At 47.5% G+C, this 27,910-nt stretch overlaps 1 protein-coding gene across 1 annotated transcript; it reads left to right on the top strand.

The window, feature by feature from the left end:
- Nucleotides 1-936: 936 nt before the first annotated feature.
- On the top strand, nucleotides 937-26,412 carry LOC311203697 (uncharacterized protein; the record flags this gene model as incomplete). Its single annotated transcript, XM_084278453.1, is given in 16 exon segments — nucleotides 937-1,151; nucleotides 2,622-2,796; nucleotides 3,612-3,732; nucleotides 5,355-5,518; nucleotides 6,767-6,830; nucleotides 8,991-9,125; nucleotides 9,493-9,621; nucleotides 11,687-11,815; nucleotides 12,243-12,371; nucleotides 13,537-13,664; nucleotides 14,937-15,060; nucleotides 17,625-17,701; nucleotides 17,705-17,867; nucleotides 24,136-24,915; nucleotides 25,337-25,387; nucleotides 26,294-26,412. Coding segments are annotated over 16 exon segments (2,703 nt in total).
- Between the last annotated feature and the right edge of the window lie 1,498 nt (nucleotides 26,413-27,910).

The following is a 27,910-nucleotide window of genomic DNA, read 5'->3' as shown; positions in this document are numbered from 1 at the left end:
AAGAATAACTCATCAATGTTGTTGTTGTTCTGGCTGGGCAGTCCACAGTAGACTCCCACCCCTGACTCTGACACTCTTTTCCCGCTAGCCTGGTTTTATTCCCTTCCCCCTTCAGACCTAGTTTAAAGCCCACTCCACAAGCCCTGCCAACTGCTGGGCTAGGATCCTTGTTCCCCTTTGGGACAGGTGGACCCCATCTGCCGCCAGGAATCCCAGTGCCAAATAAACCATCCCATGATCAAAAACCCCCTGGTGTGAAAAGAGCTAATCACACGCAGAGTCGAGGTGTTCATTTCAGTTCTGGTCAGAACAGGGTGCCAGGCCTAAAACACCAGCACGTACACCCAGCACATCAAGCGTGCCTTTTTTATTACAGTCAGATGTAGCCGATCGGTGGTGTGAAACTTCCTTACCCACCTTTCATTCACCGTCACCATAAAGACGTGTTTTTCCTCATGGTTCAGAGACTTGGTGAGGCCTTGTAATTAGCACCCGCATGATTCACAAAACGGGGTACAACTCGGCATGATATGAACACATATACCCCTTTGACCTCAGTCAGAAGGCTCTTGTGACTTCTATTACATTTTTCCGTGCCTTGTGTCAAACATAGTGTGTTTGGAAAACACAGTTAGAAAAGGTTCTCATCAGAGACTGCTGAGCGTGATTGCCAGAGGACTGCCAGGCCCTGAGCATCTACAGGGGCACAGAAATCTGCTGGCTGTTCACGCTATTGCTAAGTGGAGAATCCAGTTTACTTCTAAAAGTTACAAATTCTGACATAAAGTACTTGAAACATGAATTTCTATAAATCACTGCTCCACTTCAGAGGCTTTTTAGAGCCGTATAGAGATTGCTCATAAACTCGATTTCCCTGGAATGTCCCAAAGCTGTATTTGATGGGAACTAACCCACTTTTTTCTTTGTTTTTCTCATATGTGCCAAGAGGAGTGTCCAGTGGGGACGTACGGGGTGCAGTGTGCTGAGCCCTGCAAGTGTATGAATGGTGGGAAATGCTACCATATTGGTGGTGCCTGTCTCTGTGAAGCAGGATACACTGGAGAGCAGTGTGAAACAAGGCTTTGTCCTGAAGGAATTTATGGTCTCAAGTGTGATAAAAGATGTCCCTGGCACAGGCCCACTACCTGGAGGTAGGCTTTACACCCTTGAACCTGTTCTTCTGTAGAGAAGATAGAAATCTGAAAAGAAAGATTTCCTGATTTTTCTAGTACTTTCATGCAATCTGAAGCAGCGAAGGACTTGTGAGAGAATCTGGTATTCCCTAACTGGATCAGGAAACTCTCAGCCCAAAAGAGCTTCTGAATTACAGTGCTTGCAGCTATATGTGATCTTAATATTCATTGCTGTATTTATTTGGTTGCTTACCCGCCAAATAAATATTATGACAAAGTGGGACCTTTGTCTCTGTTTACCAGGTGGGTAGATCATTACATTGCTCACTGTGTGTAGGCAGGATAGATCATATATCCCTTGCACGTTCTGGTGTGCTGTAAGTGCAAAATAACTGAAATCAGTATATGTGGTCAGTTGATGGCAGCTCCAGCCAATCCTCGTGCTTGTCAGCCTCTATGCTTCGTGAAGGGTTAGATATAGGTATACCTGGGAGGTTCTATTATTTTCCAGGGGTCCAGAGAGCAGCAGCAGGTAACAAGCCTCTTATGCAAAGAGTTTTTTCAGAAAAGGTTCTTGTCCATTACCTCTTTTGGTAGATATGCAAGGATTTGAGCTAGAGTGTGTATTGAACCCAGCCCTCTGTTCTCCGTGACCAGGTGAAAGTATCCATTTTTCCCTTGGTACTCAACAGTCAAGAGAAAAGAGAGAGTGAGCACTGGCTGGCTGAGACTAAGGCCACATAAACCCCGTTTCCTCAGTGGGGTACAGCAACAGCGCTGTGACCTGGTATGAGCAGATCCATACGTCCCTGCCACTTCCCATCACAGGTTGGGGGGTTTACAGAAACTTGTCATTCTGAAGATGCAGTTTGCAGGAAGAAGCGAAAAAGGCCTCTGTCTGCCTTTGTCAACATTAGCGCCTTGTTTTGTACAGGAATGTACAAAATGTAGGAATTGCAGCATTTCAGGCTGGTTTTGGCATGTCTTTACTCACGTGACATCTGGTGTAAAAAGAGCACACTGTAGCTACGTACTTTTCTAGAAGGGTTTTTCTTTTGTCTTGTAAGCTCTTTCTGGTGATCTTCCACCCCTGCTTCACATTTGTAAATAAGACTGTGGGAGGTCATTCTGCATCACCAACTAATATGGTATAGTTAGGCTGGGATTAGGGTTTTTTCAGGACACGTTCTGGTGGCATTTCTTTTGTCTCTTGCTTTCTCTGAGGGATATGTGCATACATATATATATCGGCTCCCATTCTTAATGTATAAATCTTACTGCCAATTAGTCTGACTTCATGAAAACCCATCAAAATCCTTCAAAAGTATTACAGCTTCCTACACCTATTTACAGGACAGTGATGACTGTCTTAAAATGCCAGTACTAGTAGTTTTATAAATACGTTCTAATTTAGATCTCAAGAACTGTTCAGTTGTAGATTGTCATTTTTAGTCCTGAATTACTTATCCTTCCATCCCCTCCTGGCAGCTGTCACCCTGTGTCTGGGGAATGCTCCTGCAAGCCTGGCTGGTCGGGGCTCTACTGCAACGAGACGTGTTCTCCAGGATTCTATGGCGAGTCATGTCAGCAGATCCGCAGCTGCCAAAATGGTGCTGACTGCAATAGTGTGACTGGAAAATGCACCTGTGGCCCTGGATTTGAGGTAAATAAGTCTCTCTTTCGCAGTACATTTTCAACTCCATTGGCTTTAGTTGAGTGCCAAGTTCTTCATGGTGCCCGAGTGTCCTTTCTCCACCACAGGAAAAGAAAGGTAACGGTATTTAGGTACATAAATAATACTGGGCGTTGTCTAAGATTCTGAGGCAAATCTGGGATTGGTTCTCAGCACTGAAGTGAAGGCATTTCAGGAAAGAAAAGATAGTGACTTTGTAAGACAGTGATAAGTAGGAGGATGTGCTTGTGAGGTGTAAATAAAGGGAGGAATGATGGTTTCAATCATTATCTTGCTGCAGAAGCTCCTGATGTTCCATTCAGAGAAAATCTAGAGCAAGACACTTGTTTTTGCGGTTCAGGATGGATTATTCTGCAGCTTTTACATGCATTTGCGGTTACCTGTGCTTTGGATATTTACAGGGTGACTGTTGTAGGAACAACAACTGTGAAAACTTCAGTCAAATTAATTCCTAAAAATACTGTAGACATCCACGTTCCATGAACCTGCTGTCTTACCGAGATTTGGTTTCGTGAAGGGCTTCCTTATTACTTAAGATACTGTCCATTGATCTAACCAAGTGGTGTTTGCTGTGTGACCTGAGCTCTCCCAACAACTAACAGGAAAGTAATGCTTACTGTGGACTTAAAGAGCATGAAGGAGTCCCTCGCCATGAAATTTCAGATACCTTAGTGACAGCCTGGAACAGGCATGTTCTCTGGCTTTTGTAGCACCTGAGTCAGTCTACAGAATGTACTGGTTCTATTGTCTGAATAGTTTTTAGACTCTGTTTTTGTGTCATTCAGGGTGCTGCTTGTGGTACTGCCTGTCTTCTGGGGACGTATGGAATAAACTGTTCATCTGTATGCAACTGCAAAAACGAAGCCATCTGTTCACCAGTAGATGTTTCTTGTGCCTGCAAAGCAGGTAAGCATCCCTTCAGATTAATTTCCTTTTTCCCTAATCATAAAATGAATTTGAGTTTTGGAAGTAGAGAAGAAGAAAGAAACTTAATAAAAAGCAGACCACGCTGAAGGCCATATCACCAGCTGATTTATGCTTCTGCTGCTCTGGGAGGTGAAAACTAGGAAACCATCTGCCCCAAGAAGAGTGCACATGCCTCATGTTTGTGTTCTCAGTGGGCTGGAGGCTGCTGCGGCTTAGTGAATTACTGGTGTTTACCCTGAGGTGTGCCACCACTTCTCTCTTGGTGGCAGTGCTGTCATCTGCTGGATGTACCACAGGCATGCCTGCCATGTGTCTGACAGCAGCCTGCCTAGTCGAAATGCATAGGCGGGTTTCCCTCAGCCTGGGTGTGCATGACCTCTGGCTGCAACCCTTGCCCCTCTCAGCCACACAGAGGCACCGATTTCTTCCTGCCATTTTAGCACTGATGTTAGTATCTACTGGCAATTTATTCTATTTGAATGCTCTTTTCCTCACCAGCTCTCTGAGAAAACCTTGCCTAAGACCCTTCCAAGCCTTTGCGCGCTGTTCCCTGCTTCTGTGAGAAACTTTCTAGGTCTCCCAGTATTCGTGTGACTAGACTGACGGTCCTTGACCTCCCTGCCTGGCTCTCACCTCCCAGCAGTAATTCTGATGGACATTGTACCCCCTCAGAAACTGCACGTGCCTGCCCACCTCTGTCAGGGACTGATTTTTGCCTGAAATGACCCCTAAATGTGAAGTTCTCTATCCAGGGCACGAGGCGGCTTCGTTTCAATCCATGTGTTTTGCACAGTCTATTGATTAGGCTCAGTGCAGAATTACTTTTCCCTTGGCTTGCTGTAAACAAGGTACAAAATTAGAACCTTGGCTTGTGTCACTGCTGATGGTCACGTCAGACTGTCTCCTGCCGTTTCTATTGTATCAGATGGTCACATTTTTAAAAATCTATTTCCATTTCTCTGCCTCCAGCGTGCAGTCTGCAAATCATTGCTACCCAGCATAATCAGCAGTGAAGGGTGCATTTTAGACCCATTTCCCATTACAGTCTTTTTTGCATCTGGAGGGAAGTACAGCAATGATCTAGAAGGTCTTCCATGTATCCTTGGAGAAATGCAACTTAGGCACTGCTGCTATGTTTCCTTCTGTTTTGTGTCTAGGATTTTAGTTTCTAAACTGTATTGCAGAGCTCCATCTGTTCAGTACTGGCGGAAGAGTGATGAAAGCAGCAGCTTGAATGTAGGGAATACAGTCCTTGCTTTTTCAACCCATGCCTTAAACCTTCAGTATCCTCTGGTGCTTGGTAGTGTAATTTCAAGGTGTCTGTGTTTTCCTTGCCAATCTGCCCTGAATTGCTATTGCACGGTGGCACCCATCTGCAAATGTGTGCTGTGCAGAGATGTCAGGAGGTGCCCTTCACCACCCTTGTTCCAACGTGGACGAGTCCTCGTCTGAAACTGCTGCTACTAGCTTGTAGCTAGTGGTACCCTGGGATTGCACATCTCCGAAAGATGCTGCCTGATAGGCAGAGTGAAACACGTCCGCAGAGAGGAATGGGGGAAAACTTGGATTAATTTGTCACTTGAAATTCTTCTTTTTGGCAGGTTGGCATGGTGTAGATTGCTCAATAAATTGTCCCAGAAGTACCTGGGGGCTTGGCTGTAACTTAACTTGCCAGTGCCTTAACGGAGGGGCTTGCAAAGCTCTGGATGGAACCTGTACCTGTGCTCCAGGCTGGAGAGGAGAAAAATGTGAATTCCCTTGCCAGGTAGTTTCATAATTTCACCAGATTTTGCACTGAATTTTGTCGGGGGGATAAGTCTCCAAGGAGGACTGCTCCTGGTAGCCCATACACAACTGGGTTGAAGATTGGTGACACATGACGACAAATCTTTGGGAAGAACTCTGCAGTGCAACACACTGAAGTGCAGAAAACACACAGTTAAGATGCACAGATGAAAAACTCTTCCTGCTTCCATGCTTTAAAGTTGAGCCTCAGACTTTTCTCCAGCTCCTTTAGAATTTGTTGAAAAACACAGACCCAAATTTTTCCCCGTTGGCATCAAATGCTCTCCAGAGTGCTTCTGTTAAAGCAGAAAAAACTGTGAGAGGAAAGAATGTGCCAGAAATAGATACTTAACATCAAACAACCTAGTTTTGATTACATTATCTTCTATCTCTGGTACAATATGAACGGAGAAGTTGCCTTCATTCTTAGTCAGCTGTGAGAAGGCACTGCGAAGAGTGCAGTGACAGACAGGTCTTTGCCTTCCTCTTGGGGCTCTGACGCTGTCACCCCGACATTGAGAACTGCAAAGTTAGAAATCATTGCACTGCCATAACATTGCCTCATCAGGTCTGCTGCACCTTGCAATTTGTGCTTGGGGAGAGCAATCAAAATATCTAATTTCAAAGGTTTTAAAATGGTAAAAGTCAAAACCGATTTGTTTTATTCCATAACTGTTTTTTATTACATTTTGTAGTCAAAACATGAACTCTTTCTCTGAAAAACTGGCTCCATCTTTTCCAGTGATAGTGTTTGGTTTTCTAGGAAATTCTTAGAAACTCCAGTTTTTAAATAAATTCTCTGCTCTACAGGAGGACTGTGTGGGGCTGGAAGGAGACAGGGGCCAGTTCTGTGGCTGTTTTGTTCCATCTGTGATTCACAGGTATGGAAATGTTGTTGAGTGTGGGATCCACAGGCAAACTGGGAGTAGGAGGGTAGACGGGTCAATCTGAAACCTTGCGCGCCTTCACAGAACCATTCCTCAGGAAGTGGTGAAGAGCTGTAAATATGCAAGGCTGTGCTGGCAGCTCTGGTACGTAAAGCCTTGCGTGCAGGAACCCAGAAAGCTTGGCTCTGGCAGCCAAAAAGAGGATCAGTTGTGCAGAAGCTGTGCTTCCACTTAGGTTTTTCAAACTTGAGAACTCAAGTGTCTCTGCACATATTTTGTTCTGCATGAAAATTGTTGCACTTTTCTGCAAGGTTTCTCTGGCATTTTCCTTGTGGTTTTAGGAAGTATTTGTATTTGGTTATCCATTAGAATTTGTGTTTGGCACTGTTGTCTATGGAGAGCAAGGTAATTTGAAAACATGATGAAACTCTGCAGAAAGGCATGCTATCACAAACCTTTTATCTCCAGGAAGGGATTTGAGTTCTCACCTAAATGTCTATGTAAGTGTTGGGAAAACTCTTCCAGCTTCCATAAGATGGAGTTGACACTCTTAAGTATGCCCCTCTCAGAGGGTTCTGGAGTTTTGTGTCTCCGTGCGATACTGTAGCGTTGCAAGCTTCAGCTTTCCTGTTTGTATTCAAGGGTCAGTAGTCTCTGTGGACTCTCTCCACAGGAGTCCTCACAGAAAGAGAGGGAGGCTGCCACAGCCAGCACTCACCTAACTGAGCCCAGAGTGTTCTTGGCCTTATTGTCGTCCCAAAAGCCGCAGTGCGACCTCCCCTCAGTCACTCAGATACCGCTGGGAAATGGCAAGGCTGCAAAAATAATAAAAGTAATTGGAGTGAATGATGAGAAAATAGTAGTATTGTCATTGTGCCATCGATGAGTAGTTTGTGAGACACTAGGGCAGACAAATCACCAGAGACCAAAAGTATGGTAACGAATGAAGCCAGGTTAAAGTAGGTAGATTCTATGATTTGAAAGTCCGTAGTAAAAGTGTAGCATCTTTTTGTAACAGGTTCTAAAAATGAGCTGGCCGGTGTGATAGAACTATCCTGGGTGGAGATGACGACTTCAGGCGTAGCACAGACCTTGACTGCGTGACCTCAGGTATTGGAAAGGAGACACTGCTTTTGGCTTCAGTGAAATCTTCATCTATGGAAAGGAAAAAGATTTTGCTAGAAAGAGACTTTGTGCGTGATTCTAGAAAAAATGGAGTATCTGTCCTGGAATGATGTCATCACAGCAGCGTGTGTAACGGACTAGTTTCAACACGTTGGTGATGTCAGGACACACTGTATGACATAAAGAGCATAGTTTGCTTTCTGTTCGGTGTCTGGAAATATCCTCCTCCCACGCTTCACATGTCAGAGCAATACTCCTGAGCAATACTTTCATAACACGATCTCAAATAGCTGCTCTATAAAGTTACACTGCAGAGATAGCATCAGAAGGTAGGATTAAGAAAGGTGTTGTGGAACATATGTATATGCATAATAAGTGGAGCAGCAGGCAAAGGGTTTGTGACAATAGAGGAAGGAACTAAATTCAACAAAGTATGTTAGAATAGCTTGGGTTTTTTTTCTTTTAGGTTTGTTAAAGTAACCATCAGACTTGGTATTTTTTGGTGTTTAGTATTACCTACCAAAACAGCGAGGATCTCTAGGGAGATCGAGCCATGTAACTCGTATCGAGTGTATAATTAAAAGACTGAATCTTGAATGAAATTAAAATACGGGAAAGGTTCCAAGTTAAGTTCTGTGAGTGCTAATTGTGCATTGTGCTAATTGTGCTGCTGTGCAACAGCTATTTCTCTTGATGCGTTACCTAATATTCTAATTTATCAGGAAAAAAATACCAGAAGGGATTAGAGCAGCAAAGGAGGAGATTTTATGGAACCCCTGTCTGTCCTCCTCGCCCCCCCCTTTTTTTTTCCTCCTTTTTTAAAAGAAACTTGTGCCTTTCACGTAAGAATTAAGTGAATTCCTATTTCTGGTCTCAGGTTCTCTAAAAGTTAGGTGATGTGTAGCTGGCTGTATCATGTCATGAGTACCTAAAGGATCACTGGAAAACATTGGTAAGTTTTTCTCAGTGAAGTAATGGCTATTTGTTTTCCAAGTTAGGAAACAGGTAAGAAGTCAAGGTCTAAGATGACCATACTCCTCTACAGATAAAACTATCCAGTCTATCTTTTTAAATGACTTTTCTTCAAATATGCCTTAGGAGTTGTTTGCGTTGGAGAGGACATACAATGTGTAGTCAAATGTGTATAACATAAAAACTAGAGATGCATTTCACCTGCAACCCAAGTCAGCATGGCCTGACAAGTAACAGAATGTCAGTTAAGTCATTAAGAGCTGGGATATAGCAAACCTTAGAGGAAGACGAGCAAATCTCCATTTGTGAGTGTAAAGCCTTGAACTGCACGAATAATGAGGATGCCATTGCCAGCCTTGTGTATTTAGAAAGCAGCGCTAATTCAGAGTCAGGAAGTGCTCTGAAGAGTAGTTCACGGCTGTATAGAAAGTGTAGGAAGGAATGACGGTTTGTTCTTTCTGATTCCAGTCTGTTCCCCTGGGATTTATGGACACCGCTGCAGCCAGACATGCCCCCAGTGTGTACACAGCAGTGGTCCCTGCCACCATATTACTGGCTTACATGACTGCTTACCTGGATTTACAGGAGCCCTCTGTAACAAAGGTACAAGTTGTAGTAAAGACTCTCTGGGACAGAGAGACCAGGCACTTCAGCAATTTTCCTTCCGTCGCTTGGAAGCCATAAAACCAACAGCAGTTGCTGTTGTAGTGCTTGCAGCGTATAAATTAGGAATCTTAAGCAGGTTTAAACTGTTTGAACATTTGATCCTACAGTATGAAACCCACTGTATTGTTATTTGTATTATTTGTATAATGAGCATGTATAAAGGGCTTCCCAGAATTTCTAATGCCTTACTGAACATTATACTAAGCAGTACCTGTCTTGATCCTAGTATCAAGATTCCTCTTGAAATAAAGAAAAGGTAATCCCATTCTGATTACTAAGGAGTTCTAATTGTGTTTTGTTCCAGTATGTCCCAGTGGCAGATTTGGCAAGAACTGCATTGGAATATGCACGTGCACCAGTAAAGGAACGTGCAATCCTATTGATAAATCCTGTCAGTGTTACCCTGGCTGGATTGGTAGTGACTGCTCTCAACGTAAGTATGGAATGTTCCCCTTTCTTTTAACAACAATCAGTTCAGGTTTGGCTATTTACATTATCTAGTATTTAGTAAAAAACCCACTGTCCAAGTCAGAAATGAGGACTGTGTGGTATAGGAGGAAGAAATCCGAAAGTTTTCTTCTTCAGTTTATCAGCACTATCAGCAACATAATTGCACTCTGGCTTTTCTAAGAAGTGGGATGGAGAATATGAGAGAAGAGACCAATTTTCAGTCTTTCACTGCCCAAGAAGAGTTGTAGAGGATCTGCAGAGAGCTTCTGGCTGCTTCTTGCAGAAGCCACCCCTGCTTCCCCCCTTCGCCACCAGAACCTTGCCACATAAAAGCACAACGCAGATACCCCTTTTTACTGCCATTCTACCTCACTTGAGGAGTATTGCCTTGGTATGCTAAACCAGTGAAGACTTTGTTACTGACTCAGAGTGCTAGGCCCTAATTTCATTATGTTTCATAGGAGTTCTTTTATGAAATAATTCAGCATTCTCCAGATGCCTTGTCAGGTCTATGAAAATACTGATAATAGGAGAGAAAAACCTGAGGCAGAATTCTCACGAGAAATAGATCCAATTCCATGAAGTACCAAAATCCACACGGTCCAAAACACTGTATTCCAAAGTTTCAGTCAACCCATTTCTGTGAATAAAAGAAGCCACACCAAAGCCTGATACGTCAACATTCCAAAGAGACTGTGCTGATTTCCAGGGAGGTGCATTTCCGAATACCATCCCACATTGGTTTCACGTCACTTACGGTAACTCATTTATGGCTTGGCTAGTCCAGGTTAACTAGCTCTGTACCAGTGCAATGTAGCAGCTGGTGACTTTGGAAAAAAAACTCTTTGCTGTCTAAATTCTGTGAAGTGATTGGCATGCACAACTAAGTATCATAGCAAGATAAATCTTGAGCCGATTCCTGTGGAAGCCAGTAGCAAGAAAGGCGTCTGGTTTTATGGTAAAATAAGTAGGTATTTTGGAGAGTAGAAGAATAGGGGTATTTAGGAGGAGGAGAGACTTACTCACAAATCAATAACAAGAAAATGGTGCCAGCAATATGAGTGGAAGCATCTATTTAGACTATGCTCATGGGCTGTAACAGAGCAAGTTTCTTTGCTTTGTGTACAGGCCTTTTGTTCACATGGAAAATAACGATTCCATTAAATTCTTCTGGAACCAGTAACCTTCTTAAAACTTTTAACCTTTCATCTGTATGGGATTTACATTCCTTCATAGCTGACCACTATTTTCAAACAAAAACAATAACAAAAAGAATCATAAGGCACATATGAAGCAAAAACAAGAAAAACCAAACTTAGTGTTTATTTTTTTGTCACTACAATGTAGTATATTTCTTAATGAAGTGAAATTTGGGCAAAACCACCACTTTGCAAAAATGCAGCCCACACATAGATGAGTCCTTTTGCATTTAAAGGATTCAGGAATTACTTTTTTTAAAAAATACTATATTCATCAATGCAACCACAGCAGCAAGAGTCCACTTGATAAAGGTACAGTCCTGATCATTTGCACTCTATTTAGGTAATTACCTAGACTCTAACATTAGAAATTAAAGAATTAAGCTTCATATTTAGCCTAAATCTATAGGCTGTGAGATGTGTTTCAACCTTCTCTGTTTGTACTCCTTCAGTTTTGAGGCTTAGAAGACTTATACCTTTGGCTGTGTTCAACGTAACTGCTTGCAGATTAAAAAATAATGAAAAGAGGAAAGTTACTTGGCTTTCTGTGTGGAGAAAGCTGGTATGAGTGTCCTAGTTACTGAGGATCAAGTTTGAATTGCTGGCTTTTTCGACACTTCCAATTTTTTTCAACACTTTTTATGTAGAGTAAAAGAAGTCCTTAGTTAGAGAAAACCCAACCTGTGGCGATTTGCTCAGAATGGAGTAGCCCAAGAAATGGCTTTAAAAGCAAAACAACAAACACCAAGTGAAGCAGTGCTTCTATGTGAATGTAAGCAGCTCTGTTTGTGGATATCACTGATCTTTGTCATTTGGGATCAATTAATGAATTGCTGTGGGTTGTTTTAGCTTGCCCACCTTCCCACTGGGGACCGAACTGCATCCACACGTGCAATTGCCATAATGGAGCTTACTGCAGTGCCTGCGATGGGGAGTGCAAGTGTACCCCAGGATGGACTGGCCTTTACTGTACACAGAGTAAGTGACTTTTGTCATCCATTCTTGGTCTATAAACGAGTGACAGAACTTTCCTTTGGTATTTTCACATTTCAGTCGTTGATGTCTTCCCACTCTGCTAAGCATTTTTGGCCCAGAAGATGTTACACGTTACCTCCGCGGTAGCAGGGGAGGCAGCTGCATAAGCACTGGCAGAGTGCTGGCAACTACATTTGAACTCCTCTTTAGCCTTGCTTTAGAGGAAGACAACTTTTGGCTGCGGCTGGGCATCCCTGTGGAAGAGTCTGTCATGTGCACACACAGAATGAATGACTCTGACATTCAGATGCTCCCCCTGCGGATGTGCAGTACTGGCTGTAGTCCATTAATATACTTACCCAGGATGTTTGCATTTTAGTTCTGGAGCAGTTGCTTCACTCCAGTTCTCTTCCCGCTCCTTCTATTGCAGGATGTCCCCTGGGTTTTTACGGGAAGGACTGTGCATTGCTATGCCAGTGTCAGAACGGAGCTGACTGCGACCACATCAGTGGGCAGTGCACCTGCCGCACGGGCTTCATGGGGAAGCACTGTGAGCAAAGTGAGTAGGAATGGCAAGTGTTGGTGCCTAAGAGCAATTACTCAACCGTCAGGGGAGTCTCTGTTTTGGCCAGTGTTTTGATACATCCTCTTTGCTTCAGGGGGAGTCTTAATGGGGTAGATGCTTCAGGAGTTGGACCTGGGCTTTTTCCAGAGAAAACCTGCAGAATTGGTTATGAAGACCTTATCTCTTGCTGTCTTCCCACATCGGCACACATGTCATATGACGTGACACCAGCCAGATGTCTGGCTCCGCTCATACGACTGCATGGGTTTTGAAGCACGGGGCTCTGAGTAGCCTGGGAGACCTGACAGTCTGGTGGAGAAGGACAATTGGTTGCTGTTTTGCCTGTTTCTTCATTGTCTTTTACCCTTTTCTTCTTTTTCGGTTTTCGTTCCTTCCTAATTTCACGGCCTTAGTGGCAGGCCCAGTACAAGTAAAGCCAAATCCCAAGTAGAGACAATTCCCTTCTCCTTTTCCCTCTTCCCTTCTCATAGTCTCCCAGATACACAGAGATCCTCTCGAAGCAAATCTTGTCCGTAGGGGTCTGCCACTGGTGACACATTGCCATCTGCTGGCCATGGACAGACAGAGTTTAGGGCTAGGAACAAAGGGTAGCGTCCGTGGTGCTGCAGATCTGTAATCCCGATACAGTTAAGAAGCTCCATCTGAAGGCTCGAGTCTGAAACAAGTGAAGGCAAAGAGCAAACCTGGGAGTGACGCAACGGGTACGTGAAACTTCAGGCACTGCTGTCTTCTGCCCACAGCTGTTAAGGCAGGCAGCAGGTGAAGAAGGTGGCAGAAAGAGTTTTCAGAGCCAAGAAAGAGCTGTCAGCAAAGGTGGGGGTGCTCTTGAGGCACTAGAGAGTGTTGCTATGAACTTGGTGGTTAAAATTCTCTGTAATTGGGACAGTGACTGCAGAGGCAAAAGAGAGCAAGGAACCTCAGGAGAGAAGTAAGTTAGCAAGTAACATGCTCTTGCTTCAAGTGACCTGTCAGTTCCTGCTCTGTGTCCCTAAATCCGTCAAATGAATGGCAATTTCCTAGGTAGCTCTTTCCAGAAACTCTCCCATTAGGTTTTGGAATGAGTGCAGAGCTGTCAAAAACTTCTCCTCAGAAAGAAATGCCATGCTATTGATAGTTGTTGATTTTATTTTCTTTTCAGAAGCCATCCCTCACAGTACCGGTGGAAATTCCAACAGTCACTATTTCTCTAACCCCAGTTATCATACTCTGACTCAGTGCGCTACCGCACCTCATGTCAACAACATGGACAGACTGACCCTGGCAAAGGTAGAGCATCAAAATCTCAGTGCTCCTCTGTCAATTAGCTTCTAGTTTATTTCATTTGGTTCCATCATGTTTCAGGTTTGGTTTCTTTTTGTGGTGGGTTGACCCTGGCTGGAGGTCTGGTGCCCAGCAAAGCCGCTCTATAACTCCCCTCCACAGCTGGACAGGGGAGAGAAGATATAACCAAAAGCTTATGAGTTGAGATAAGAGCAGGGAGAGATCATTCCGCAGGTAACATCATGGGCAAAGCATCTAATTTCCTACCAAATCAAAAGAGAGTGAGATAATGAGGTATAAAACCAAATCTTCAAACACCTCCCCTCACCCCTCCCTTCTTCCTGGCCTCAACTTTATTCACAAATTCTCTGCCACCTACCCCCGAGCGGCACAGGACGGGGGCAGAATGGGGATTGTGGCCAGTTAATCACACATTGTCTTTGCCGCTCCTTCCTCTTCAGGCAGAGGACTCCTCACATGCTTCCCCCGCTCCAGTGTGGGGTCTTTCCCACATCAGACAATCCTCCATGAACTTCTCCAACATGAATCCTTACCATGGGGGCTACAGCTCTTCACCAACTGCCCCGGTGTGGCTTACATGTGGCTCAGACCTCCAGGGACAGACTGCTCCAGCCTGCTTCCCCACAGAGCCACAGCTTGCCCCAGGGAAACCTGCTGCGGTGTGGGCTCCTCTGTCCACGGGCTGCAGGTCCTGCCAGGAGCTTGCTCTAATGCAGGCTTCCCATGAGGTCACTGCCTCCTTCAGGTGTGTCCACCCGCTCCAGCATGGAGCTGCAGCTGGGATCTCTACTCGGCATCTTCCTCCTGGGCTGCAGCAGGACTGCCTGCTTCACCATGGTCTTCTCCATGGGCTGCTGGGGAGTCTCCCCTCTGGTGCCTGGAGCGCTTCCTCCCCCTCCTTCTTCCCTGGCCTTGGTGTCTGCAGAGTTTCTTCATCTTCTCACTCCCTTCTCTGGCAGCAAGAAGTGTCTGCCTGTGGGTTTTTTTCCTTCTGAAACATCCTATCACAGAGGTGCTGCCACCATCGCTGATGGGCTCGTCACTGGCCAGCGGTGGGTCCATCCTTGAGCCGTCGGGTATTTACTCTGTCAGACGTAGGGGAAGCTTCTAGGAGCTTCTTGCAGAAGCCACCCCTGGCCCCCCACCGCTACCAAAACCTGGCCACGCAAACCCAAACCACTTTGCCTGATTAGCACCTGGAAATCCTGTAACTTCCCATCAGTTTCAGTTTCTGTTATCTGTCTTCCTTTGAATTAGGCCAAAACCAATCAGCTGTTTGTGAACCTTAAAAACGTGGAACCTGGAAAACGAGGAACTGTCATGGACTACGCGGGAACATTGCCTGCAGACTGGAAACATGGTGGCTACCTCAACGAGCTTGGTAAGAAGGAAGAAGGAGGAGGAGGAGAGGGTGAATGGTATTTACTGTGTTTGGGATAGAGAGGGAAGCAGGGAATTTTTCCTGGTTCTCCGCTCAGGGTAATGCCAAGGTGGTCTGGCTGTGCGTGAGGTTCAGGGTTATGGGTTCGACCTTTCTTCAAGGAGACAAAAAAGTGACTCCTTGTGAGGAGCGGTGAATCCACCTGATGCCCAGTGCAGACATGATATGCAAAACTCTCATCATATTGTCATACAACTATTTTCATACTAATTACTTTCATAAATCAATGGGTGTTGTAAATAAGGATCTGCTTTGGCAAAATTACTTTGATTAAATAGGTGTGGGGTTGGGTGAATCCTTTTCTCTAATCCCCACCACACAGAATCAAGGCTTTTTGAAGTAGTTTCTCATCATCTGGGCTGCTGCAGATGTAAATTGTAGCAGCATCTTCCCAGCTAAGCCTCCTGTCTGCTAAAACACAGCACATTGTCCGTCAAAAGAAAATTCCTGAGAAGGGGTGAGAATTTCTGTATCCTGTTGTCGCTTCATCCTTTCCCAATCTCAAGCATCCCAAAAAGGCTGGATCACACTCCTCATGTCTCTGCCCAGTGAAAGCCTTAGAAGGGACTCTGAGTGCCATTATTCTTTAGATGATTTAATTACCTTCATTTCTAGTCCTTCTCACTGTCAGGTTCTGGGGATCAGGTGCAGCATCAGAAGCAGTCTGCAGCAGGATTTTTCCCTGCCCATCCCTAGCCTTGGTCTAACAACAGCTCCGGCCGAGACGCGGGGTTTTTAAGAAAACAGTTTAACGCTCAGAGTTCAGCTTTACATTTTCTTAGAGCAGATGTACCAGCACTTGGGACTTCTGAGAGATCCTGGCTGTGGCTACCCCACTGCATGGGGAGATTCTGGAAGACTGGAGGAATGCTGATGTTATGCCTGGTTTCTAGAAGGTGCAGTGGGATTGCTTGGGTAGCTCTAGGCTTGTGACCTGGGTGTCAGGCTTGGCAAAAACAGCAGGACAGCTGACATGAGACCTAGTAAATAAAGATGGAGTAGGAATAAATTTAGTTGGTTTAGGTCTTCTCAAATAACCTAATTTTGTTCTTGGAAACTGTGTATTTTGTTTAGAGAGAGACTGTCTAGAGAAAGTTCCTTTAGACTTCTGTAATGCTTGTAACAGAGTACCATGATGCAATCTTGGTTGCAGTGACCATGAAATGTTGGAGTTCTAGATCCTCAGGGAAGTAAGGAGGGTGCACAGCAAGCTCACTACCCTGGACTGCAGCAGAACATACTTCGGCCTCTTCAGGGACCTGCTCAGTAGAGTACCATGGAACGAAGCCCTGGAAGGACCAGGGGCCCAGGACAGCTGGTTAGTATTCAAGGACTGCCTCCTTCAAGCTCTGGAGAGATGCAGCCCAACAAATGCACCAGGAGACCTGCCTGGATGAACAAGGCGCTCCTGGGCAAACTCAGACAGGGAAAGGAAGCCTACAGAGGGTAGAAGCATGGGCAGGTAGTCTAGGGGGAATAACGAGAAACTGTTCCAACAGCCAGGGACCAGGTTAAGAAAGCTAAAGTGCTGACAGAATTAAATCTGGCCTGAGACATCAAGGGCAACATCAAAAGCTTCTATAGCTCCATCAGTGACAAAATGAGGGTGAGAGGAAAAATTGGCCTTGTCTCCAGAAGGAAACAGGAGATGCAGTTACCCAGGATCTGGAGAAGGCTGAGGTACTTCATGACTTTTTGCCTCAGTCTTTTCTGGCAAGTGCTCAAGCCACAGTGCCCAAGGCACAGAAAGTGAAAGCACGTGAAGTACAGTGTCCAGCTCTGAGCTCCCCAGTAAAAGACACTGAGCTGCTGAAGTGAGGCCAGGGGAGGGCTACAAAGGTCACCACAGGGCTGGAGCACCTCTCCTACAAAGACAGGCTGAGAGAGTTGTGCTTGTTCCGCCTTGAGAAGAGAAGGCTCTGGATATTCTGTAGCAGCCTTTCACTACCTAACAGGGAGGGGGCTACCAGAAATCTGGAGAGGGGCTGTTTACAAGGGCATATAGTGAAAGGACAAAATGTAATGGCCTTAACCTGAAAGAAGTTAGATTTAGATCAGGTGTTAGGATGGAATTCTTCTCTGTTGGGGTGGTGAGGCCCCGTCACAGGCTGCCCAGAGAAGCGGTGGCTGCCCCCTCCCTGGCATTGTTCAGGGCCAGGCTGGATGGGGCTTTGGGCAACCTGGTCTAGTGGAGGGTGTCTCTGCCCACGGCAGGGCGCTGGAACTAGATGTGCTTTGAGGTCCCTTCCAACCCCAACCACTCTGGGATTATCTGTATTGAATGCCAGCTACTATTCTAACCAGAATTGACAGTTCTCAGACTGCAACAGGAATTTGCTGATGACAAGACCAAGGGCCATAAACAAGAATAGCAGTAGAAGTGGATTCATTAAGGACTGTCTAACCATTTGGAAGTGCTATGACTGGTTTCTATTTAAATATTTGATGGGGAGCGAGTTGTTAGAACTCAACACCCTGTGTAGCATTGATGTCCATACTACTAGCATGCTTGAGAGAAACACGTGTTTTTCTTGTTGCAGATCTAGTGAAGAACTCCCAATATAATTTAAGTAATTGCTCGTAAAGTAGTTCTGAGAACCCCTACGCTACTATAAAAGACCCACCAGCTCTTGTCCCCAGAAGTTCAGAATGCGGCTATGTGGAAATGAAGTCCCCGGCACGCGGGGACTCCCCGTATGCTGAGATCGCTGGCTCTGCTTCAGCCAATAGGAACGTTTATGAAGTTGGTAAGTGCAAAATGTACTTCTCGATGTTGAAGGTTAAGAACAAAGAGCACAGGACTTTTTCCTTTGAGCCAGGTTACTCAAAACACATTAAAAATCAGCTAAAAAAGCGATACGTTCAGGTTCTGGTTTCTGCTCCACCCATCTCTTTTCCAGGGAAGTGGTAGAGTTCACAAGGACAGAGCTTTAAATACCTTCAGCTCTGATCTCTAACCTAGAGAGAGCGCTCAATTTCCCTGGTTTGAAGGCCTGTCTTTAAACAACAGCGTAAGCTAAGCATTTGATCGCACTCTATTTTAGGCTGTTGTGGTGGTTGCACCTTGACTGGAGGCCGGGTTCCTAGCAAAGACACTCTTCTCACTCCCCTTTTCAGCTGGGGGAGAAAATACCTCTTGAGAGGCTTAGGAGTGGAGATAAGGACAGGGAGAGATCATTCCGCAATCAGCGTCACAGGCAGAACAGACTCAACAGGGAATTGAAAAAACCCATCTTACCACACTCACATGCACAGAAACCAGGGTAGAATAACGAGAAGTGCAACCAAATCCTAAAAGGCCTGTCCCTGCCTCTCCCTTCTTCAAAGACTCAACTTTATTCATTATTTCTCTCCCTTCCTCCTCGCTGAGGTGTCACAGGGGGGTGGCGGAATGGGGGTTTCCATCAGTTCCTCATAAGTAATCTTCCTTCTTAGCGGGAAAGGGGGGGGTGGGCATTCCTTACACTCTTCCCCTCCTCCAGCATGGGGTCCTCCACAAACTTCTTCAACGTCAGTCTTTTCCCACAGGGCTCCATCTCTTCACCAGCTGTCCCAGCGTGGGTCACTGCTATGGAGTACAGTCATAAAATCATAGAACGTCTCTGAGTCTCTCAGGCCCACACTGCTCCATCCTGGTGCCCCCCAGTGCCCCCAGAAAACGTGCTGTGGCCTGGGGCCTGTCTCTGCATAGGCTGCAGGTCCTGCCAGGAGCTTGCTCCAACACAGGTCACTGCATCTTCTACACTTGTCTCCCCGCTCCAGCCTGGGGCCTCTCCACGGGCTGCAGGAAGCATCTCTGCTCCCCATCATCTTCAGTGGGTGGCAAGGGGACAACCTGTTCCCCATGCTCTTATCCACGGGCTGCAGGGGAATCTCTCCTGTGGCACCTGGAGCGCCTCCTCCTCCCCTTCTTCACTGACCTTGGTGTCTGCAAAGTTTCTTTCATCTTCTCACTCCCTCCTCTGGTGGCAAAAAGCGTCCACTTGTGGGATTTTTCCTTAAATATGTGACCACAGAGGGGCTGTGACTGGTGCTGATGGGCTTGGCCTTGGTCAGTGGCGGATCGGTCCTTGAGCTGGTTTGGCCATGCAGACCCACAGCAGCAGTTAAGTACTGAACACAGCTGGAGTAAGTTTATGGGAGGGATAGAAAGAATCTGTTTCCTCTTCTTGACATGAAAACCAGCATCTTCCCCCCCAGAGGCTGTATTTCACTGACAGGTGCCCTATCGAGTTCCTGCGTTACTGTGGCTGGTGTAGTTCCAGAAAACTTGGGGGTCTGGTAGAATCCTCCTTATCCCAATGCTCTCTAGGCTGGAATAAAGTCTATGTCTTCTGTCATAGGATACCATTTGCCTTTTCTGTTCCCAATTAGACATTCCTCCAAAACGCACCAGTTCTCCCAACATTTCTAAGGATTTTTATCCTTAGGAGCTGCCATTCAGCTCCATACGTTGCAGTTCTGACCACTACTTCTGCCACTACACAACTAATGCTCCATAACATATCAGTAATTACTTCAGAAAAGGTGTGTGCTACATCAGTTTATTTTTGCCACCAGGGACTGATTATGTAAGGAGTGGACAAAGGTGATGACTGCTGTAAATCTTAACTGCGAGGAAAGGTTTACATTTTATAAACAGGTAGTAATAATGTCTGTAATAGAGGATAAAAATTGTCAAGTATTCTGTTTTTTTTTTATTCTTAGAAATAACTGAGCAATCTCTGTGCATACTTGCTAAAAAGGCACCTTTTCTTTTTTATAGCTGACGTAGAGAAACACGTGCTTAAGCTGGTCTTTTGCATCGCTGATAATGTGACACATGTACCCCCCATTCTTTATTAACTCCTGTCTCCATTTCTATGCTGTGTGTCTGTGTTCTAGCCATCTAGTTGTAATTGCAAAAATATTCTACCGTGTGTGCGTTTCTTTGGCATTTTGGCCAACTGGCCTTTATTTTGTCCGGCTGAAGGAACCTCTGGGCAGAGGGAGAGGATTGAAGGCAGAATTCGTGTCGTCCCCATGTCTGTCAGAGGTGGTTACCTAATACATAACACTTTAACCTACTTCATTGGGAAAAAACATCAAGGTGGTGTTGTCAAGGCTAGTAACGAGGAAGCAGAAGGAAAGTCCAAACCAGTCCCTCCTTAAAGTTTAGCTTATTCTGTTGGCTCTGCATGGAGAGCACCTTTCCAACAGGCTCCTTTCTCTCCCTCCAGAACAGCCTGTTGGGAACTGTGAAATCTGCCAAGGTAGCGATGCATTGGAGCAGAATTGTTCCCCAAACATCTCAGCTGGAAATAAAATGGTTGATCCAGACCGGACATTCTGTGTCAGTGCCAAGTTACCTCTAGAACCCTGCATCAGGTGCGGCAGGACTGTTTCTAGCTGCTGCTGCTGGTGATGGTGCCGGAAAACATGCTTGTAATGGAGCCCCAGCAGGCTCCTCCACCCTCTTCTGGCAGTAGCTCTCCAGCTTCTTGGGAGCAGCGTGTCCCAACATTTGCTCTGTGCCCAGGTAAAAGGGGTAGGCAGTTGCATCGTACGGCATACAGCGGGAAGCACGAGTCCTCCCTGAATTTATTTCAGCGAAGGATCACTGGTAGACACTCTGAACAGATTACCTGCAGGGCTCACATAGTTTTGTCAAATGACAGCCACAGGACAAAAGCCCGTGGGACTGGCGTTGGCAATCCCACTGTCCCCTCTGTGCCCCAGGAGGCTTCCACTGAAGGACACTCATCTGTCAATTTGAGAGACCACCCCCCCAACTTAATCTTCATGCTTATCATCTAGCCCTTTCTGTAGATCCCAGTATGCTCTTTAGAGAATTTAAATCCAAACAGAGATACTATATTGTGGTGGGAATTTAACGAGTAAGCTGACGAGTAATTTCAGCAAGTACTGTCTACTAAGAGAAAGGCCTTCACCAGGGACAGGGACGGCAAGAGAAGCTTTGCTGCTAAACAGTCACATTACAAGAGTGAGAAATGTCACACTGAAAAGGGAGCAACTTGGTACCAGTTTACTAAAGTGCAAAACGATGCACAAGGTGTGTAGCTGACTTTAATTGAGGTAGTAAGTAGAAACTTGAGGTTTTCCATAATGTAGGTGTACTAATGGTGGTCATGGAGAAACACCATGAACCTCAAGGTTTTTTAAAAGGCTTAAAGGCTTTTAAGCAAAGATTTTAATCACAACACAGTCACGCATAAAGTTTGTCCTTATTTTGATGTACTCAGAGAAGTCACATAAATTTTAATTGGAGATGCACATGCAGATTAGGGGAAAGAAGATTTCAGTGCATTCATACTTTCTGTTGAGACAATCTGCAAAGCTGAGTTCATATTGAAGGGAATACAGAATAAAACAAACTCCAAAGTGGCCAAGGTGTCAGTTAAGATCTATTGGATTCTCCAAGTACCGTGACCATGACTGAATTTGTTTCATTACATAGGTATCCATCTAATGATCCTTATACTGAAGCTCTGAAGTCCAGACTGAAGAATACACAGCTCATTTGGACAGAAATTTTGACAGAACGATGCGTGTTTCCTAATTGCTGCCCAGAAAATCATGTGGTTTGGTAGGCTTGTACTAGTGCTAAAGCACAGAACTTCCCAGTTTTAGCCCACAACGTTTCACTTTGGTGTGACTGAACTGTAATACATCCTTAAAGAAAAGCTATCAAGTGTGCCTGGCTTTTTTTCTTAGCTGTAACAAAATGGTGTTTTGTTGTGAAAATGTTTCTGTTTTCCAAAGATGACTGCTGTTGGTCCTTCTGCCCTTCACTACCATTTATTTCACCTCATGTACCTGTAGGCTGATGGAATAAAGTTTCTAATGAAAGATGTGAATGCTGTGACGTTTTTTCCTTTCCCTTTCTTTTGCTGAGGGTGGGTCTAGAAATAGCGCAGGAACTATAAAACATGTTACACTTACCCATGCTGGACAACCAAGTCATGTATTTGATGGCATACAAGTCTCTCTCTTAGAGACAGCAAGTAGTTCCTGAGATGCTTTGTCATAAATTGTGGTGGTTTGGCCCTGGCTGGAGGCCAGACGCCCACCAAAGCTGCTCTATCACTTCAGACTTTGGTCATGATTTCACTCCCTTCTTCCCCCGCACTGCGGCACAGGGAGGGGCTTGCTCTAACGTGGGTCACAGCATCTCCTCTATGTCTCCACCTGCTTCATCTAGCGTGGAGCCTCTCCAGGGGCTGCAGGTGGGGTCTCAGCCTTTTCCATGGGCTCTGGGGGGACACCCGCTCCACCATGGCTTTCTCCACAGGCTGCAGGGGCATCATTCTCTCCAGCAGCAGGGCGAGGCCTCCTCTCCCGCCCTCCCCGGCCTTGCTGCCTGCACAGCTCCTTACATCTTCTCACTCCCCTCTTTGGTGGGAAAATGCACTTGCCTGCGTTTTTATTCTCCTAAATGTGATTCCCTGATGCGCTGTGACATTGGACGATTGGCTCGGCCTTGTTCAGCAGCAACTCTGGCCTTGAATTAGCCCATGTTTACTCTCTCGGGCCTGCAGAGAGCTTCTGGCTGCTTCTTGCAACAGCCATTTTCTGCAGCCCCCCGCCCCCTTTTCCACCAGGACCCAGCCACGCAAAACTCTGACAGAAATCAAGGCTGATTTTGAGCTCCTAAACTTCTGTGATGTTCTGCCTGTTCCTAGACGAGCCACGTCCAGAAGTAGGGCAATTCTTCCAAGCCAGTCTCTTGAATACTTTAACCTTTACCCTTGAGAAAGATGGGAAGTTGACTTCACAAAAGCAAGATATTTTCCCTTTAATAAATTAATAATAATAACAACAATGATCGCCTTGGAATAATGACTAAGGAGCCAGTAACAACGTACAAACGCAGCATAAAGGGGCAAAGCATATGGCAGTTTCTCCTTTGTAACTCTGACCTCCAAGGATTCATTTCAAACACTGGTTACAGGCAGATGTGTGGGAAATTGTTATTTATTTTAGTTCTACTTATTTATTGCTTTAAATATTATTCCAATTTAGTTAGCGTTTGATCAAGGATGAGATTTGGCATAATGGAAGGAGAGAAAGGCAGGAGAAAACCCACAAGAGTGAGCCAAGTGCTTCGGGCTTGTTCCTCAGGGCTCAGTTCTAGGGCTAGTTCCAGTCAATCCTTTTATCAGTGATCCGGGGGCAGAGGTTGGATGCACCGTTAGCAAGTTTACTGATGCTACTAAACCGGCAGCCGCTGTTAAGTCTCTTGAGCAAGAACAGGCCTTGCAGTGGGCTGTAGATACACTGGAGCATGGGGCAGTCATCAAGGGCATGAAATTTAACAAGACAAACTATTGGCTTCTGCACCTTGGGTGGGTGGGTGCCAGGCACAAGTATAAATTCACAGAATAACAGAATATGCTGAGTGGGAAGAGATGCACAAGGATCATCAAGTGCAACGCTTGGCTCCACACAGGGCCGGCCAAGCCAGAGCATGTGAGTGAGCGCTCAAAGCTGTGTCAAGGCAGGTTCAGACTTGAGCTCAGGATCAATTTCTGTATCAAGAGGGTGATCAAACACTGCAACAGCCTTCCTCAAGGGATGGCCCATGCCCCGTGCCCATCCGTTTCAGAGGCATTTGGACAATGCCCTTAACAACAGGCTTGAACTTTTGGTCAGCCCTGGAGTGGTCGGGCAGTCGGACTAGAAGATTGTTGGAGTTCCTTCCACCAGGGACAGTTCTGTTCTGTTGTGTTTTATTGTCCGTCAAGGTTTGTGAAAGCCAGAAGACCACCAAAAAGTAGTCATCTGACATGGCAGCTTCTGGAAGCTGCCTGAGTGCCATGTTTACTGGTCACCAACGGACAAGCGTGACGTCACCCAGCCCTGTAACCCAGCACACAGGGGTGCCCAACGGCCTCAAGCGCAGACTCCAGCTGAGCAGCCAGCGAGGCTGGAGTGCTGAGCGAAGGCTTGGTGCTGGTGCCTTACTCAGGACGGTTTTCCAGTGCGTATCCCAGAGATACTGAAGGGTGTGTCCAGGGCACACGCGGCGCATCTTCGAGCGCAGCTTCCAGCTGCTGCAGCGCCATTTGGAGGAAGCAGTTCACCACCCGCAGCTCCTCCCAGCCCACCGCAGCCAGAACAGCATGGCCACGGAGGTGGAACACCGCTGTCCAGTCTGCCTGGACAGCATTGACAACGCCGCCTTCGTGATGCCATGCCTCCACCAGTTCTGCTACGCCTGCATCCTGCGGTGGGCTAACAGCAAACCTGAGTGCCCCCTCTGCAAGAGGGGAGTACAATCCATCTTGCACTCGGTGCGGGCAGACCATGAATTTGAAGAGGTCCACATCAGACCACCACAAGAGGACTCAACATGGCCTGCCATACCTGCAGCTGGAGGAGCGCCCGCACACCCGGGGACCGACAGCCCCCCTCGCCCGCTAGCTGCCCAGCCGCCGGCGGTGGAGACGGTGCCCAGGGCTACAGTGGGTGGCCTGCAGCCAGACACCTGGGCATCTCTCTTTGATGAGCACCCAGCCCTCCTCCAACGCTTTCTGCCGTGGCTACAACACCACCTGAGGGCCACATTTCAACGGCAGCCTTCCACAGCAGATGTGTTGGAGGACCTCATCCGGGCCGTCCTGGGCTTATACGGGCTGGATGAAGACGTGCTGGTCCGGCTGCTGCAGCCCAGCCTGCAGGAGCGCGCAGTGTCGTTCGTGCGCCGGCTCATCAGTGTCGCCGTGCGGCGCTGCCGCAGGGAGGCCCGACGTCTCCTGGGCCTGGAGGATGGCCCTGCAGCCGAGGCGCGGGAGGGCAGGCCCACCTCTGCCCCCCATCCTGCTGCCTCCAGAGCCGGCTCTCCTGCCCCTGGACCAGCCCCCTCCAGCAGCCCAGCAGGGGCTCGGGAAGAGGAGCGCCCCAGCACCTCGGCCGCTGCTCTTGCTGGGCATCCCACCAGCCCACACCACGCCCCCTCTCCCATCCACGGGGAGCGTGAAGAGCCGGCGGCGGGTCTGGGGCAGGCTGTGGCAGGTCCCTCCAGTGCCAGCCAGGGCAGGGACCGTGCCCCTGGGAGACCAAGACGAGCAGCAAAGAGGAGGGCCAGCGGCTCCCAGGACTCTTCCCAGCCCCCCAAGAGGCCACCCTCCCAGGAAAACTAGACCTGGGCCCAGGAGCTGCCAACACCAGAGCCGGTCCAGCAGCTGGGGCACACCCCCATCACTCGCCACCCCAGCGCTGTCCACCACCTTCACTGGACCCAGGAAGTGCACTGGCAGCAGCAGAGGTGAGTTGTGGGGGAAACCCTGGGCAGCTGGGAGGGTTGCCTGGTGCTTTGTAAAGGCTGTAAAACTGAAGTAACTGTTTTCTCTCCGGCTGGCAGAGGATGAAGGCACGAGGGTTACGGGTAGCTGGGCAGCTGCCGACTTGCGCAGCCTGAGGCGGCACGCAGCGGGCCGGGAGGGGGGTGGGGGGCAGGTTGCGGGACCGGCACCCCCACGTGACGCGAGGTCCGCTGCGAGCGTGGCGGGGGAGCTGTGCTGCTCCTGCGGCCGAGCCCGAAGGAGCCTTTTCCTGGGAGGCGGGGCCACCCGGAGGTGCTCGGGGCCGCGGCCTTCTGGCTGGGCCAGAATGTCTGGGCGGTGCGCAGCGGGAAGAGGCGGTGGGCTCTGGAGGATGGGCTCGGTGAGGCCCCGTGTCGCGGCGGGAGGAGGGCACGCCTTGGCACCCGTCGTCCGCGGCGGCGGCGGGGAGGGAGCGTCTGGAAGGCTTTGGGCGGGTGAGGCTGGGCGGTGGGCGGCATCCCGGAGCGAGCGGTGGGTGTCCCCCGGTCCCGGGTGCCGTCTGGGGCCGTTGGGGCCCTGTAGGCAGGTCCGGATGTTAAGACGCGGTCCTGGGGGCAGCGCGGGAGGTTGTGCCAGGTGGGGCGGAGGGTCGCTGAGGTCTTTGCCGGGCTGTGTGTGTGAGGAATGTCGGCGGGGTCCGCCCCGGGACGAGCTCCGGCAGCCGTCCCGTCGGGGCGACTTTCCCCCCTTGGGCAGCACACCTGCGACTGCACGGTGTCTGCCCCTCACCAGACTGATTCTGGTGTAGGCAGTCTGTCTTGTTGCCCTTACTCTGAACCGTCTTGTCCTAAAGAAAGGCTGCACTGGCCCCAGTGCTCCTTGCTGGCAGGCTCTGGGGCTTCTTGCAGCGTTACGGTTGTGGGTTGTGAGGCAGATGAAGCTACAGAGCAAGACCCCTTGCGGCCTCAGTGATGACTGGCAGTGGTATTGGAAACCACCAGCACTTCACGGAACTTCCAGCTCCTGATAGCTTGCTAGGTCCTGTATAGTGATCTGCTCCTGCGAGTCACCCTCCTGGTGACCAGGCTTTCTCCCGGCACTGGGTAGTGTTCAGATGCCTGCTCTCAGGGCCCTGTGCTCCAGCGTTGCAGCTCAGGCTGGAAGTGCTAGATCCCTTGTGGTTTTAGCTGGAATTAGCATGATTGGCAGTAGAAATCCTTACCCTTGAGGATCTCTTAGCATAGGATAGAAGTGATGCTTCAGGAAGTCTGTTTCTGGAGGATACCTTGTTGCAGTGCTTTGCCCTTTCTAGTTCGTTTATAGTGCCGTGAAAAACAAACGTTTCTTTTGGGCAAAATCGTCTGCAAGTGCTGGAGCTGTTGCATCATGACATTTACCCTACGTCAGTTGGTACAAACTGGTTGAATGCATGTGGTTCTGTGTAGCTGTGTCTTTGGGTTTACGTAGTCCCATGTAGATAACACTGTATACTAGACCAACAGTTCTCTGTGGTCATCAGTGGCTTGTGGAGCTATGTAAGCCCTCTATGATTTCAAAATAACAACAGCAAGGGTGTTCAACTGTCCTGATTTTGGCCCGGATGGAGTTAAATTCATTTGTAACAGCGGATGGAATGCTGTGTTTGGGAGTTAAAATGGGAGTAGTGCTGATAACACCCTGATGTTTCTGATTGCTGTCAGACAGTCAAGGACTTTCTCAGCTCTTCATGAGAAAGGAGGGGCGAGGCCAGGACAGGTGACCTAACTGACCAAAGAGAGTATTCCACGCCAGTTACCTCCTGCCCAGGATATCGGGGGGCTGACGGGAGGAAGGCCGAGGGCGGCTCCGGGACGTGCGGTTCTTGGGGGACGGTCGGGTTCTGGGACGGCTCTGGGTGGCACGGCCTGAGTTGTGGGTTTGGTGAGAAACTGCACTGTGTATCAACAGCTTCATATATTTTTGCTCTAGAGTCCTGTCAACATTGTTATATTGTATCTTTCTGTTATCTTAGTAAACTCTCCTTATCCCAACCCACGGGCCTCTTATTTCTTGGTTTTGGGGTTATTTGCCCCTTCCTTTTCCCTTCCCTTACCTCTTACCCTCCCCTCCCCCCCTTCCCTTTTCCCTGCTCTTTTCCTTTAAGGAGCAGGCAGCTGTGTGGATCTCGGCTCTCAGCCGGGGTGAAACCACGACAGAGGTGAAATCAAGCAGCAGCTGAAAGGAGCCTTGATGAAAGAAAGTGTTTCTGGGAGGGTTTGGTCAGTGATTACAGATGTTGCACAGTGGGAAATTCTCTCTTTGTTTGCAGTGTATAATTGGAAGAAGAATGACTTTAGAAATACTTCTGCGAGGAGGAACGTGAACTCCCGTAGGTGAGTGAAAAGACAAAATCTTACTGCAAATTCTTCTGCTTAGTGAACTTTAGGGGAGGGCTGTGTAGCTCCTTTCTGAGGGATGCTGAGATGTGCTCATTCGTCAAGGTCAGTCTGTTCCCCACCAGGCAGTTACTGGCCCTTTCATCCCGT

This window comes from Gallinula chloropus (assembly GCF_964237585.1).
Source record: "Gallinula chloropus genome assembly, chromosome: Z".
NCBI classification, from domain to species: Eukaryota; Metazoa; Chordata; class Aves; order Gruiformes; family Rallidae; genus Gallinula; species Gallinula chloropus.
This window is presented reverse-complemented; position numbering and strand designations above follow the sequence as displayed.